Consider the following 14,372-nt stretch of genomic DNA (forward strand, 5'->3'; position numbering starts at 1 on the left):
CCCCTCCAAACCCATCAGGACAGCCTCCCCAAAAAATCCATAGGACACCTCCCTCCCAAACCTCCCTCAGGGACAGCTCTCCCTCCCAACTAACCTCCATTCAGGGACAGGACCTCCCTCCCAACACCTCCATCAGGGACAGCTCCTCCCTCCCCCCCAACACCGTGCCCATCAGGGACAGTATCCCCATCCCCCCCCCGAACACCTCCATCAGGGACAGACCTCCCTCCCTCTCAACACCTCCATCAGAGACAGCCCCCCCTCCCTCCCTCTCAACACCTCCATCAGGGACAGCCCTCCCTACCAATAACCTCCATCATGGACAGATCTCCCTCCTCCCCCCCAACACCTCCATCAGGGACATACCTCCCTCCCTCTCAACACCTCCATCAGAGACAGCCCTCCCTCACCTCAACACCTCCATCAGAGACAGCTCTCCCTCCCAACACCTCCATCAGGGACAGCTCTCCCTCCCAACACATCAATGGGACAGACCTCCCTCCCTCCCAACACCTCCATCAGGGACAGATCTCCCCCTCCCCCCAACACCTCCATCAGGGACAGCTCTCCCTCCCAACACCTCCATCAGGGACAGCTCTCCCTCCCAACACCTCCATCAGGGACAGCTCTCCCTCCCAACACCTCCATCAGGGACAGCCCTCCCTCCCAACACCTCCATCAGGGACAGACCTCCCTCCCAACGCCTCCATCAGGGACAGCCCTCCCTCCCAACACCTCCATCAGGGACAGATCCCCCCACCCCCCCCCCCCCCCCCCCCCCCCCCCCCCCCCCCCCCCCCCAACACCTCTATCCGGGACATACCTCCCTCCCTCTCAACACCTCCATCAGGGACAGCCCTCCCTCCCAACACCTTCATCAGGGACAGATCTCCCCCTCCCCCCAACACCTCCATCAGGGACATACCTCCCTCCCTCTCAACACCTCCATCAGAGACAGCTCTCCCTCCCAACACCTCCATCAGGGACAGCTCTCCCTCCCAATACCTCAATGGGACAGACCTCCCTCCCTCCCAACACCTCCATCAGGGACAGATCTCCCCCTCCCCCCAACACCTCCATCAGGGACAGCTCTCCCTCCCAACACCTCCATCAGGGACAGCTCTCCCTCCCAACACCTCCATCAGGGACAGCTCTCCCTCCCCTGAACACCTCCATCAGGGACATACCTCCCTCCCTCTCAACACCTCCATCAGAGACAGCTCTCCCTCCCAACACCTCCATCAGGGACAGCTCTCCCTCCTAACACCTCCATCAGGGACAACTCTCCCTCCCAACACCTCCATCAGGGACAGCTCTCCCTCCCAACACCTCCATCAGGGACAGCTCTCCCTTCCAACACCTCCATCAGGGACAGCTCTCCCTCCCAACACCTCCATCAGGGACAGCTCTCCCTCCCAACACCTCCATCAGGGACAGACCTCCCTTCCTCCCAACACCTCCATCAGGGACAGCTCTCCCTCCAAACACCTCCATCAGGGACAGCCCTCCCTCCCTCCCAACACCTCCATCAGGGACAGACCTCCCTCCTAACACCTCCATCAGTGACAGCCCTCCCTCCCAACACCTCCATCAGGGACAGCTCTCCCAACACCTCCATCAGAGACAGCTCTCCCTCCAAACAACTCCGTCAGGGACAGCCCTCCCTCCCTCCCAACACCTCCATCAGGGACAGACCTCCCTCCTAACACCTCCATCAGGGACAGACCTCCCTCCCAACACCCTCCATCAGGGACAGCCCTCCCTCCTAACACCTCCATCAGGGACAGCTTTCCCTCCCAACACCTACATCAGGGACCAGACCTCCCCCCTCCCCCCCCCCCCCCCCCCCCAACACCTCCATCAGGGACAGCTCTCCCTCCTAACACCTCCATCAGGGACAGCTTTCCCTCCCAACACCTCCATCAGGGACATACCCCCCCCCCCCCCACCCCCCCTCCCCCCCCCCCCCCCCCCCCCAACACCTCCATCAGGGACAGCTCTCCCTCCCAACACCTCCATCAGGGACAGCTCTCCTTCCCAACACCTCCATCAGGGACAGCCCTCCCTCCTAACACCTCCATCAGGGACATATCTCGCTCCCAACACCTCCATCAGAGACAGCTCTCCTTCCCAACACCTCCATCAGAGACAGCTCTCTCTCCAAACACCTCCATCAGAGACAGCCCTCCCTCCCAACACCTCCATCAGGGACAGCCCTCCCTCCCAACACCTCCATCAGAGACAGCTCTCCCTCCCAACACCTCCATCAGGGACAGACCTCCCTCCCAACACCTCCATCAGGGACAGACCTCCCTTCCTCCCAACACCTCCATCAGGGACAGCCCTCCCTCCCAACACCTCCATCAGGGACAGCCCCCCCCCCCCCCTCCCAACACCTCCATCAGGGACAGACCTCCCCCCCAACACCTCCATCAGGGACAACCCTCCCTCCCAACACCTCCATCAGGGACAGCCCTCCCTCCCAACACCTCCATCAGGGACAGCCCTCCCTCCCAACACCTCCATCAGGGACAGACCTCCCTCCCAACACCTCCATCGGGGACAGCCCTCCCTCCCAACACCTCCATCAGGGACAGATCCCCCCCCCCCCAACACCTCCATCCGGGACATACCTCCCTCCCTCTCAACACCTCCATCAGGGACAGCCCTCCCTCCCAACACCTCCATCAGGGACAGATCTCCCCCTCCCCTGAACACCTCCATCAGGGACATACCTCCCTCCCTCTCAACACCTCCATCAGAGACAGCTCTCCCTCCCAACACCTCCATCAGGGACAGCTCTCCCTCCTAACACCTCAATGGGACAGACCTCCCTTCCTCCCAACACCTCCATCAGGGACAGCTCTCCCTCCCAACACCTCCATCAGGGACAGCTCTGCCTCCCAACACCTCCATCAGGGACAGCTCTCCCTCCCAACACCTCCATCAGGGACAGCTCTCCCTCCCAACACCTCCATCAGGGACAGCTCTCCCTCCCAACACCTCCATCAGGGACAGCTCTCCCTCCCAACACCTCCATCAGGGACAGACCTCCCTCCCAACACCTCCATCAGGGACAGCTCTCCCTCCCAACACCTCCATCAGGGACAGCTCTCCCTCCCAACACCTCCATCAGGGACAGACCTCCCTTCCTCCCAACACCTCCATCAGAGACAGCTCTCCCTCCAAACACCTCCATCAGGGACAGCTCTCCCTCCCTCCCAACACCTCCATCAGGGACAAACCTCCCTCCTAATACCTCCATCAGGGACAGACCTCCCTCCCAACACCTCCATCAGGGACAGCCCTCCCTCCTAACACCTCCATCAGGGACAGCTTTCCCTCCCAACACCTACATCAGGGACAGACCTCCCCCCCCCCCCCCCCCCAACACCTCCATCAGGGACAGCTCTCCCTCCTAACACCTCCATCAGGGACAGCTTTCCCTCCCAACACCTCCATCAGGGACAGACCTCCCCCCCCCCCCCCCCCACCCCCCCCCCCCCCCCCCCCCCCCCCCAACACCTCCATCAGGGACAGCCCTCCCTCCTAACACCTCCATCAGGGACATCTCTCGCTCCCAACACCTCCATCAGAGACAGCTCTCCTTCCCAACACCTCCATCAGAGACAGCTCTCCCTCCAAACACCTCCATCAGAGACAGCCCTCCCTCCCAACACCTCCATCAGGGACAGCTCTCCCTCCCAACACCTCCATCAGGGACAGCCCTCCCTCCCAACACCTCCATCAGAGACAGCTCTCCCTCCCAACACCTCCATCAGGGACAGACCTCCCTTCCTCCCAACACCTCCATCAGGGACAGCCCTCCCTCCCAACACCTCCATCAGGGACAGCCCCCCCCCCCCCCCCCCCCCCCCCACACACCTCCATCAGGGACAGCTCTCCCTCCCAACACCTCCATCAGGGACAGACCTCCCCCCCAACACCTCCATCAGGGACAGCTCTCCCTCCAAACACCTCCATCAGGGACAGACCTCCCTGCCAACACCTCCATCAGGGACAGCCCTCCCTCCCAACACTTCCATCAGGGACAGCTCTCCCTCCCAACACCTCCATCAGGGACAGACCTCCCTCCCAACACCTCCATCAGGGACAGCCCTCCCTCCCAACACCTCCATCAGGGACAGCTCTCCCTCCCAACACCTCCATCAGGGACAGCCCTCCCTCCCAACACCTCCAGCAGGGACAGACCTCCCCCCCCCCAATACCTCCATCAGGGACCAGACCCTAAGTTGCAGACTAGGGGGAGATAATCCAGTATTAGGATTTAGTGGAGCAATTCTAACAAAATTTCTGGGCTGTTGTTCAGTCAACTAACCCTCCCATCTTCCCAACTAGGGGCTGCCCCCCCCCCCCCCCCCCCCCCCCCCCCCCCCCCCCCCCCCCCCCCCCCCCCCCCCCCCTTCCCATCACCCCAGTATGAGTGGCTGAGAACCACCTTGTATTAGGTTACTCCCCCCTCCCCAATACCTCCAAGTACTGGCTGTGAACTACCTTGATTAGGTTACTGCCCCCTCCCCAATACCTCAAAGTACTGACTGTGAACCACATTGTATTAGGGTACTGATGACCCAAGGCACTGGATTTTGAACCGCATTATCAATGGGCCAAGACACCTCATCCCAAACTCCTGTAAATCTGCTTAACTCTTTAAGTTCAAAGGTGAAAAGTAAATTATAATCACCTTCTCCAGTTTATAATTACAAAGACTTTACCAAAGTATTCTTTTGTCTCATTTACCAGTCAATTCAATCTAGCAATAATCTTCAAGTTAGAAAAAAACTTTATCAGTGTGGAGGACACATAAAAATCGAGTATGGTAATTATTTCTTTGGTTTTCCTGTGCTATCTTAGGCTACATAAACTGGTGAAATATTGGTGTCATACATGTACATAGGCTACATACTGGTGAAATATTGGTATCATACATGTACATAGGCTACATACTGGTAAAATATTGGTATCATACATGTACGTGGTATCTAAGGCTACATAATGGTGAAATATTGGTATCATACATGTACATAGGCTACATACTGGTGAAATATTGGTATCATACATGTACATAGGCTACATACTGGTAAAATATTGGTATCATACATGTACGTGGTATCTTAGCCTACAGAAAATGTCGAGTATGGTAATTATTGCTTTGGTTTTACTGTGCTATCTTAGGCTACATAAACTGGTGAAATATTGGTATCATACTTGTACATAGGCTACATACTGGTAAAATATTGGTATCGTACATGTACGCGGTATCTTAGCCTACAGAAAATGTCCGTCCCGTCCCGTCCCGTCCCGTCCCGTCCTGCCCTGTTCTGTCCCCTCCTGTCCCCTTCGGATGCAATGTAACTATATACTAAGCTTATCTCGGGAACTGAGGATTTGATCCTCACAAAACTATGTTTTTGGTAGCAGCAGGGACATTTGTGTCTTACAGACATTTTCCAGTTTTCCAGATAGATTCACTAAGGTATAAATTATGAAACTGTTACCGAATATCATTGACCACTGTAGGAATCCAGATACCATCTATACTGAGGAACACCCCGTCATTAACAGCCTGACAACATAGTCATCTAACCAATCAGATAACACTGATTTTCAGAGAAAATAATTACATTTGTATAATCTTCCCTAAAAAAGAAATAAACAATTTAAGTTAGAAAATGCACACTCTGTATTAGGAATGATCAGGGTAAACAGACATGTGACTGAGAAAAAAATTAATCTACAAAGAAATCAGGTGGTAATTTTTATTCATTGAAACTTTCGACAAATTCTGGAGATCTTTCAATTAAAAGATCATTTAAGTAGATGATGTCAGAGAGTTCCACTTAGCTGCCATTAATTTAGAACAGCTCACATATAATCAAGATTTTGGATTTCTACAGAACTTGGCAGTAGCATTAATTCTAGATAGCTTTCTTCTAGGTACGGATTCTTCAGATAAAAGATTGTTCGTAGAAATGTTTTCTTTCGGTAGTTGATATCATAGTCTCCATATAAATTTAGATATATTTTTTTTATCTGTAAAAGGGAAAATACATTGACGTGAAATAATGTCTTACTAGAAAGTGCGATCCCATATCTCTCCTATCCGTAAACAAGAAAGCACTTGGTGAAATTTCATTTTTTCATCAATTTTTAAGTAGGAAGCAATTTACTTTTTCTATTGAAAACATAAATTTCTCTTTCTTTGTAAAATTAAAAGTATTAAGATGGTCTGTTACAACAAAAGATACTAAATTGAAAATTAAAATGTAGAAAAGTACTTTTCCCTGCCGATTAGACATAAAAAGTAAGGATGATGCGTTAGATGTTTCGCGGATTAGTGATGTACTGGGTGTTAGCATTACCAGTACATGTGACGCCTATTTCTACCAGTGTAACGCCATTTTACTATATTAAAGATTCTGTCGTGTAGGTGGGTATGTCACTATCTAGAGATCAATTTAACATTAATAATTGATCGCCAGCTGATTGTGTATGTACACAACATCTTACATCCACTTTGATTGTCTCTATTACTAAACTCTAATGGTGTGGTTATTTTAATTGATCATATAAAATTCTGAACAATTAAGTGAGGATGCTGGGACACGTAATGAAAACATTTTCAAATTAAAAAATTTGATTCTGTAATATCTGCTTGCAATTCCAAGATTATGGAGTGTTATTTTACTGTGTTTTGTGTCATTAAGGAATGAAAATGAAATTTTGAAGACAACTCATGCGAGTATTATGTCCATCACCTTAATGGTTCAAATAATGTTGTCTAATACCGTAAAGGTTCAGATTGTGATTTCTGTTACCGTAATGGTTGATATAATGGTGTCTGTTATTGTAATGGTTGAGATAGTGTGTTCTGTTACTGTAATGGTTGATATAATGTTGTCTGTTACTGTAATGGTTGATATAATGGTGTCTGTTACTGTAATGGTTGATATAGTGTTGTCTGTTACTGTAATGGTTGAGATAGTGTTGTCTGTTACTGTAATGGTTGATATAATGGTGTCTGTTACTGTAATGGTTGTGATAGTGTTGTCTGTTACTGTAATGGTTGAGATAGTGTTGTCTGTTACTGTAATGGTTGATATAATGTTGTCTCTTACAGTAATGGTTGATATAGTGTTGTCTGTTACTGTAATGGTTGATATAATGTTGTCTGTTACTGTAATGGTTGATATAGTGTTGTCTGTTACTGTAATGGTTGTGATAGTGTTGTCTGTTACTGTAATGGTTGAGATAGTGTTGTCTGTTACTGTAATGGTTGATATAATGTTGTCTCTTACAGTAATGGTTGATATAGTGTTGTCTGTTACTGTAATGGTTGATATAATGTTGTCTCTTACAGTAATGGTTGATATAGTGTTGTCTGTTACTGTAATGGTTGATATAATGTTGTCTCTTACAGTAATGGTTGATATAGTGTTGTCTGTTACTGTAATGGTTGATATAATGTTGTCTGTTACTGTAATGGTTGAGATAGTGTTGTCTGTTACTTTAATGGTTGATATAGTGTTGTCTGTTACTGTAATGGTTGATATAATGTTGTCTCTTACAGTAATGGTTGATATAGTGTTGTCTGTTACTGTTATGGTTGAGATAGCGTTGTCTGTTACTGTAATGGTTGTGATAGTGTTGTCTGTTACTGTAATGGTTGAGATAGTGTTGTCTGTTACTGTAATGGTTGTGATAGTGTTGTCAGTTACTGTAATGGTTGATATAGTGTTGTCTGTTACTGTAATGGTTGATATAATGTTGTCTGTTACTGTAATGGTTGAGATAGTGTTGTCTGTTACTGTAATGGTTGATATAGTGTTTTCTGTTACAGTAATGGTTGAGATAGTGTTGTCTGTTACTGTAATGGTTGTGATAGTGTTGTCTGTTACTGTAATGGTTGATATAGTGTTGTCTGTTACTGTAATGGTTGAGATAGTGTTGTCTGTTACTGTAATGGTTGAGATCGTGTTGTCTGTTACTGTAATGGTTGAGATAGTGTTGTCTGTTACTGTAATGGTTGATATAATGGTGTCTGTTACTGTAATGGTTGAGATAGCGTTGTCTGTTACTGTAATGGTTGATATAGTGGTGTCTGTTACTGTAATGGTTGTGATAGTGTTGTCTGTTACTGTAATGGTTGAGATAGTGTTGTCTGTTACTGTAATGGTTGATATAGTGTTGTCAGTTACTGTAATGGTTGTGATAGTGTTGTCTGTTACTGTAATGGTTGTGATAGTGTTGTCTGTTACTGTAATGGTTGATATAATGGTGTCTGTTACTGTAATGGTTGAGATAGTGTTGTCTGTTACTGTAATGGTTGATATAATGGTGTCTGTTACTATAATGGTTGAGATAGTGTTGTCTGTTACTGTAATGATTGAGATAGTGTTGTCTGTTACTGTAATGGTTGATATAGTGTTTTCTGTTACTGTAATGGTTGATATAATGGTGTCTGTTACTATAATGGTTGAGATAGTGTTGTCTGTTACTGTAATGGTTGAGAAAGTGTTGTCTGTTACTGTAATGGTTGATATAGTGTTTTCTGTTACTGTAATGGTTGAGATAGTGTTGTCTGTTACTGTAATGGTTGAGATAGTGTTGTCTGTTACTGTAATGGTTGATATAATGGTGTCTGTTACTGTAATGGTTGATATAGTGTTGTCTGTTACTGTAATGGTTGAGATAGTGTTGTCTGTTACTGTAATGGTTGATATAGTGTTGTCTGTTACTGTAATGGTTGATATAATGTTGTCTGTTACTGTAATGGTTGATGTAGTGTTTTCTGTTACTGTAATGGTTGATATAATGTTGTCTGTTACTGTAATGGTTGATGTAGTGTTTTCTGTTACTGTAATGGTTGATATAATGGTGTCTGTTACTGTAATGGTTGATATAGTGTTGTCTGTTACTGTAATGGTTGATATAGTGTTGTCTGTTACTGTAATGGTTGAGATAGTGTTGTCTGTTACTGTAATGGTTGAGATAGTGTTGTCTGTTACTGTAATGGTTGATATAATGTTGTCTGTTACTGTAATGGTTGAGATAGCGTTGTCTGTTACAGTAATGGTTGAGAAAGTGTTGTCTGTTACTGTAATGGTTGAGATAGTGTTGTCTGTTACTGTAATGGTTGTGATAGTGTTGTCTGTTACTGTAATGGTTGATATAGTGTTGTCTGTTACTGTAATGGTTGATATAATGGTGTCTGTTACTGTAATGGTTGAGATAGCGTTGTCTGTTACTGTAATGGTTGATATAGTGGTGTCTGTTACTGTAATGGTTGATATAATGTTGTCTGTTACTGTAATGGTTGATATAATGGTGTCTGTTACTGTAATGGTTGAGATAGTGTTGTCTGTTACTGTAATGGTTTATATAGTGTTGTCTGTTACAGTAATGGTTGAGATAGTGTTGTCTGTTACTGTAATGGTTGAGATAGTGTTGTCTGTTACTGTAATGGTTGTGATAGTGTTGTCTGTTACTGTAATGGTTGATATAGTGTTGTCTGTTACTGTAATGGTTGATATAATGGTGTCTGTTACTGTAATGGTTGATATAGTGTTGTCTGTTACTGTAATGGTTGATATAGTGTTGTCTGTTACTGTAATGGTTGAGATAGTGTTGTCTGTTACTGTAATGGTTGAGATAGTGTTGTCTGTTACTGTAATGGTTGATATAATGGTGTCTGTTACTGTAATGGTTGATATAATGGTGTCTGTTACTGTAATGGTTGAGATAGTGTTGTCTGTTACTGTAATGGTTGAGATAGTGTTGTCTGTTACAGTAATGGTTGATATAATGGTGTCTGTTACTGTAATGGTTGATATAGTGTTGTCTGTTACTGTAATGGTTGATATAATGGTGTCTGTTACTGTAATGGTTGAGATAGTGTTGTCTGTTACTGTAATGGTTGATATAGTGTTGTCTGTTACTGTAATGGTTGTGATAGTGTTGTCTGTTACTGTAATGGTTGATATAGTGTTGTCTGTTACTGTAATGGTTGATATAATGGTGTCTGTTACTGTAATGGTTGATATAGTGGTGTCTGTTACTGTAATGGTTGAGATAGCGTTGTCTGTTACTGTAATGGTTGAGAAAGTGTTGTCTGTTACTGTAATGGTTGATATAGTGTTTTCTGTTACTGTAATGGTTGATATAATGTTGTCTGTTACTGTAATGGTTGATATAATGTTGTCTGTTACTGTAATGGTTGATATAATGGTGTCTGTTACTGTAATGGTTGATGTAATGTTTTCTGTTACTGTAATGGTTGATATAATGGTGTCTGTTACTGTAATGGTTGATGTAATGTTTTCTGTTACTGTAATGGTTGATATAATGGTGTCTGTTACTGTAATGGTTGAGATAGTGTTGTCTGTTACTGTAATGGTTGATATAATGTTGTCTGTTACTGTAATGGTTGATGTAGTGTTGTCTGTTACTGTAATGGTTGATATAATGTTGTCTGTTACTGTAATGGTTGATATAATGTTGTCTGTTACTGTAATGGTTGAGATAGTGGTGTCTGTTACTGTAATGGTTGATATAGTGTTGTCTGTTACTGTAATGGTTGATATAGTGTTGTCTGTTACTGTAATGGTTGATATAGTGTTGTCTGTTACTGTAATGGTTGAGATAGTGTTGTCTGTTACTGTAATGGTTGAGATAGTGTTGTCTGTTACTGTAATGGTTGATATAATGTTGTCTGTTACTGTAATGGTTGAGATAGCGTTGTCTGTTACAGTAATGGTTGAGATAGTGTTGTCTGTTACTGTAATGGTTGAGATAGTGTTGTCTGTTACTGTAATGGTTGTGATAGTGTTGTCTGTTACTGTAATGGTTGATATAGTGTTTTCTGTTACTGTAATGGTTGAGATAGTGTTGTCTGTTACTGTAATGGTTGATATAGTGTTGTCTGTTACTGTAATGGTTGATATAATGGTGTCTGTTACTGTAATGGTTGAGATAGCGTTGTCTGTTACTGTAATGGTTGATATAGTGTTGTCTGTTACTGTAATGGTTGATATAATGGTGTCTGTTACTGTAATGGTTGATATAGTGTTGTCTGTTACTGTAATGGTTGATAAAATGGTGTCTGTTACTGTAATGGTTGATATAGTGTTTTCTGTTACTGTAATGGTTGAGATAGTGTTGTCTGTTACTGTAATGGTTGATATAATGGTGTCTGTTACTATAATGGTTGATATAGTGGTGTCTGTTACTGTAATGGTTGATATAGTGGTGTCTGTTACTGTAATGGTTGATATAATGGTGTCTGTTACTGTAATGGTTGAGATAGTGTTGTCTGTTACTGTAATGGTTTATATAGTGTTGTCTGTTACTGTAATGGTTGATATAGTGTTGTCTGTTACTGTAATGGTTGATATAGTGTTGTCTGTTACTGTAATGGTTGATATAGTGTTTTCTGTTACTGTAATGGTTGATATAGTGTTGTCTGTTACTGTAATGGTTGATATAATGTTGTCTGTTACTGTAATGGTTGAGATAGCGTTGTCTGTTACTGTAATGGTTGAGATAGTGTTGTCTGTTACTGTAATGGTTGATATAGTGTTGTCTGTTACTGTAATGGTTGATATAGTGTTGTCTGTTACTATAATTGTTGAGATAGTGTTGTCTGTTACTGTAATGGTTGAGATAGTGTTGTCTGTTACTGTAATGGTTGAGATAGTGTTGTCTGTTACTGTAATGGTTGATATAATGGTGTATGTTACTGTAATGGTTGAGATAATGTTGTCTGTTACTGTAATGGTTGAGATAGTGTTGTCTGTTACTGTAATGGTTGTGATAGTGTTGTCTGTTACTGTAATGGTTGATATAATGGTGTCTGTTACTATAATGGTTGATATAGTGTTGTCTGTTACTGTAATGGTTGATATAATGTTGTCTGTTACTGTAATGGTTGATATACTGTTGTCTGTTACTGTAATGGTTGAGATAGTGTTGTCTGTTACTGTAATGGTTGATATAATGGTGTCTGTTACTGTAATGGTTGATATAGTGTTGTCTGTTACTGTAATGGTTGAGATAATGTTGTCTGTTACTGTAATGGTTGATATAATGTTGTCTGTTACTGTAATGGTTGATATAATGGTGTCTGTTACTGTAATGGTTGATATAGTGGTGTCTGTTACTGTAATGGTTGATATAATGTTGTCTGTTACTGTAATGGTTGATATAATGTTGTCTGTTACTGTAATGGTTGATATAATGTTGTCTGTTACTGTAATGGTTGAGATAGTGTTGTCTGTTACTGTAATGGTTGAGACAGTGTTGTCTGTTACTGTAATGGTTGATATAATGGTGTCTGTTACTGTAATGGTAGAGATAGTGTTGTTTGTTACTGTAATGGTTGAGATAGTGTTGTCTGTTACTGTAATGGTTGAGATAGTGTTGTCTGTTACTGTAATGGTTGAGATAGTGTTGTCTGTTACTGTAATGGTTGAGATAGTGTTGTCTGTTACTGTAATGGTTGATATAGTGTTGTCTGTTACTGTAATGGTAGAGATAGTGTTGTTTGTTACTGTAATGGTTGAGATAGTGTTGTCTGTTACTGTAATGGTTGAGATAGTGTTGTCTGTTACTGTAATGGTTGAGATAGTGTTGTCTGTTACTGTAATGGTTGAGATAGTGTTGTCTGTTACTGTAATGGTTGAGATAGTGTTGTCTGTTAATGTAATGGTTGAGATAGTGTTGTCTGTTACTGTAATGGTTGAGATAGTGTTGTCTGTTACTGTAATGGTTGAGATAGTGTTGTCTGTTACTGTAATGGTTGAGATAGTGTTGTCTGTTACTGTAATGGTTGATATAATGGTGTCTCTTACAGTAATGGTTGATATAGTGTTGTCAGTTACTGTAATGGTTGAGATAGTGTTGTCTGTTACTGTAATGGTTGAGATAGTGTTGTCTGTTACTGTAATGGTTGAGATAGTGTTGTCTGTTACTGTAATGGTTGAGATAGTGGTGTCTGTTACTGTAATGGTTGAGATAGTGTTGTCTGTTACTGTAATGGTTGATATAATGGTGTCTGTTACTGTAATGGTTGATATAATGTTGTCTGTTACTGTAATGGTTGAGATAGTGTTGTCTGTTACTGTAATGGTTGAGAAAGTGTTGTCTGTTACTGTAATGGTTGATACAATGTTGTCTGTTACTGTAATGGTTGAGATAGTGGTGTCTGTTACTGTAATGGTTGATATAATGTTTTCTGTTACTGTAATGGTTGATATAATGGTGTCTGTTACTGTAATGGTTGAGATAGTGTTTTCTGTTACTGTAATGGTTGATATAATGGTGTCTGTTACTGTAATGGTTGAGATAGTGTTTTCTGTTACTGTAATGGTTGATATAATGGTGTCTGTTACTGTAATGGTTGAGATAGTGTTGTCTGTTACTGTAATGGTTGATATAATGGTGTCTGTTACTGTAATGGTTGATATAATGGTGTCTGTTACTGTAATGGTTGAGATAGTGTGGTCTTTTAGAAATTAAAATTCCAATGTTATAATTAAAAGTGATTAACAAAAATTGGAAGAAAAATTTTTAAGAGTCTTTAAAAAAATTGAATAATATGTATTCAATCCTAATAATTCTGTTCACTTCCTGCGCTCAATCCATTAAAGTAACAAGTATTTCATGACTCTACTTAAGTAATGATTTCGTATAGATTAATTACTTTCTACAAGATTTTACATGATCAGACTGCTTTTTTTGTCAAATTAATCAAGTTGTGTATGTTTTCACAAGTTTTGAAACTACATCAAGGTAACAATGGTCTTCAGGTTTCCTACACATTTGGCTCATGTCATGGCATCAAATAAGTCAATACAGTCAAAACTGTCATAGGTGTGACCTGCCAAGGGAGGCGATAAAATAGGTCACAGGTGACCAGTGGTCATTTAATCTAGGTTCATGTAACTATAAAATAATGGTCACATATGAGAGAGTCATTTGATTCAGGTGGTCACTCAGGAAGATTTGACAGTAATTATAAAAATATCAAAGATAAGTTTTTAGGTGCTGTCGAACAGCCAACTTAGCTATCATTGCCGACTTTTGAGAGAGAAAATTCATTCGGATCTCTTGGGGGAATGAAATGTTGCTTCTATGATAAATCCTGATGAGTCCAGGATGGGACTGGAAATTATTCCTCCCCAAAAAACTAACTAACACACTATCTCCTTCCTCAAAGTTTTTTTTTGTAATTTTACACTTTTATATGTTTGAAAACATCTGTCTAAGATGAATAAATTATAGAAAAAAGATTAAAATCATATAAAATGGCATGTTTTATCATTAAGTATTCTGAACATTTTCTGTGCACATTA

General features: G+C 42.8%; 2 protein-coding genes across 2 annotated transcripts; both read left to right on the forward strand.

The window, feature by feature from the left end:
* Positions 1–318: 318 nt before the first annotated feature.
* LOC117331037 (proline-rich receptor-like protein kinase PERK2) lies at positions 319–1,551 on the forward strand. The gene is made up of 2 exons (XM_033889629.1): positions 319–718; positions 851–1,551. The coding sequence occupies exons 1-2, from the start codon at positions 319–321 to the stop codon at positions 1,549–1,551; spliced, it is 1,101 nt and encodes a 366-aa protein (XP_033745520.1).
* A 1,268-nt stretch (positions 1,552–2,819) lies between these two features.
* On the forward strand, positions 2,820–3,422 carry LOC117331038 (mucin-7-like). The gene has a single exon (XM_033889630.1). It carries the CDS (start codon positions 2,820–2,822, stop codon positions 3,420–3,422), a length of 603 nt encoding a protein of 200 aa, XP_033745521.1.
* The last annotated feature ends 10,950 nt before the right edge of the window (positions 3,423–14,372 follow it).

This window comes from Pecten maximus, chromosome 7 (genome assembly GCF_902652985.1).
Source record: "Pecten maximus chromosome 7, xPecMax1.1, whole genome shotgun sequence".
In the NCBI taxonomy this organism is placed as follows: domain Eukaryota; kingdom Metazoa; phylum Mollusca; class Bivalvia; order Pectinida; family Pectinidae; genus Pecten; species Pecten maximus.

Bases quoted from the DNA above. Each gene is read 5' to 3' on its own strand.
- LOC117331038 (XM_033889630.1), top strand. From the start codon at position 2,820: ATGGGACAGACCTCCCTTCCTCCCAACACCTCCATCAGGGACAGCTCT.
- LOC117331037 (XM_033889629.1), top strand. From the start codon at position 319: ATGGACAGATCTCCCTCCTCCCCCCCAACACCTCCATCAGGGACATAC. The intron at 719-850 runs GCCCTCCCTCCC...CACCTCCATCAG, and splicing joins CAACGCCTCCATCAGGGACA to GGACAGCCCTCCCTCCCAAC.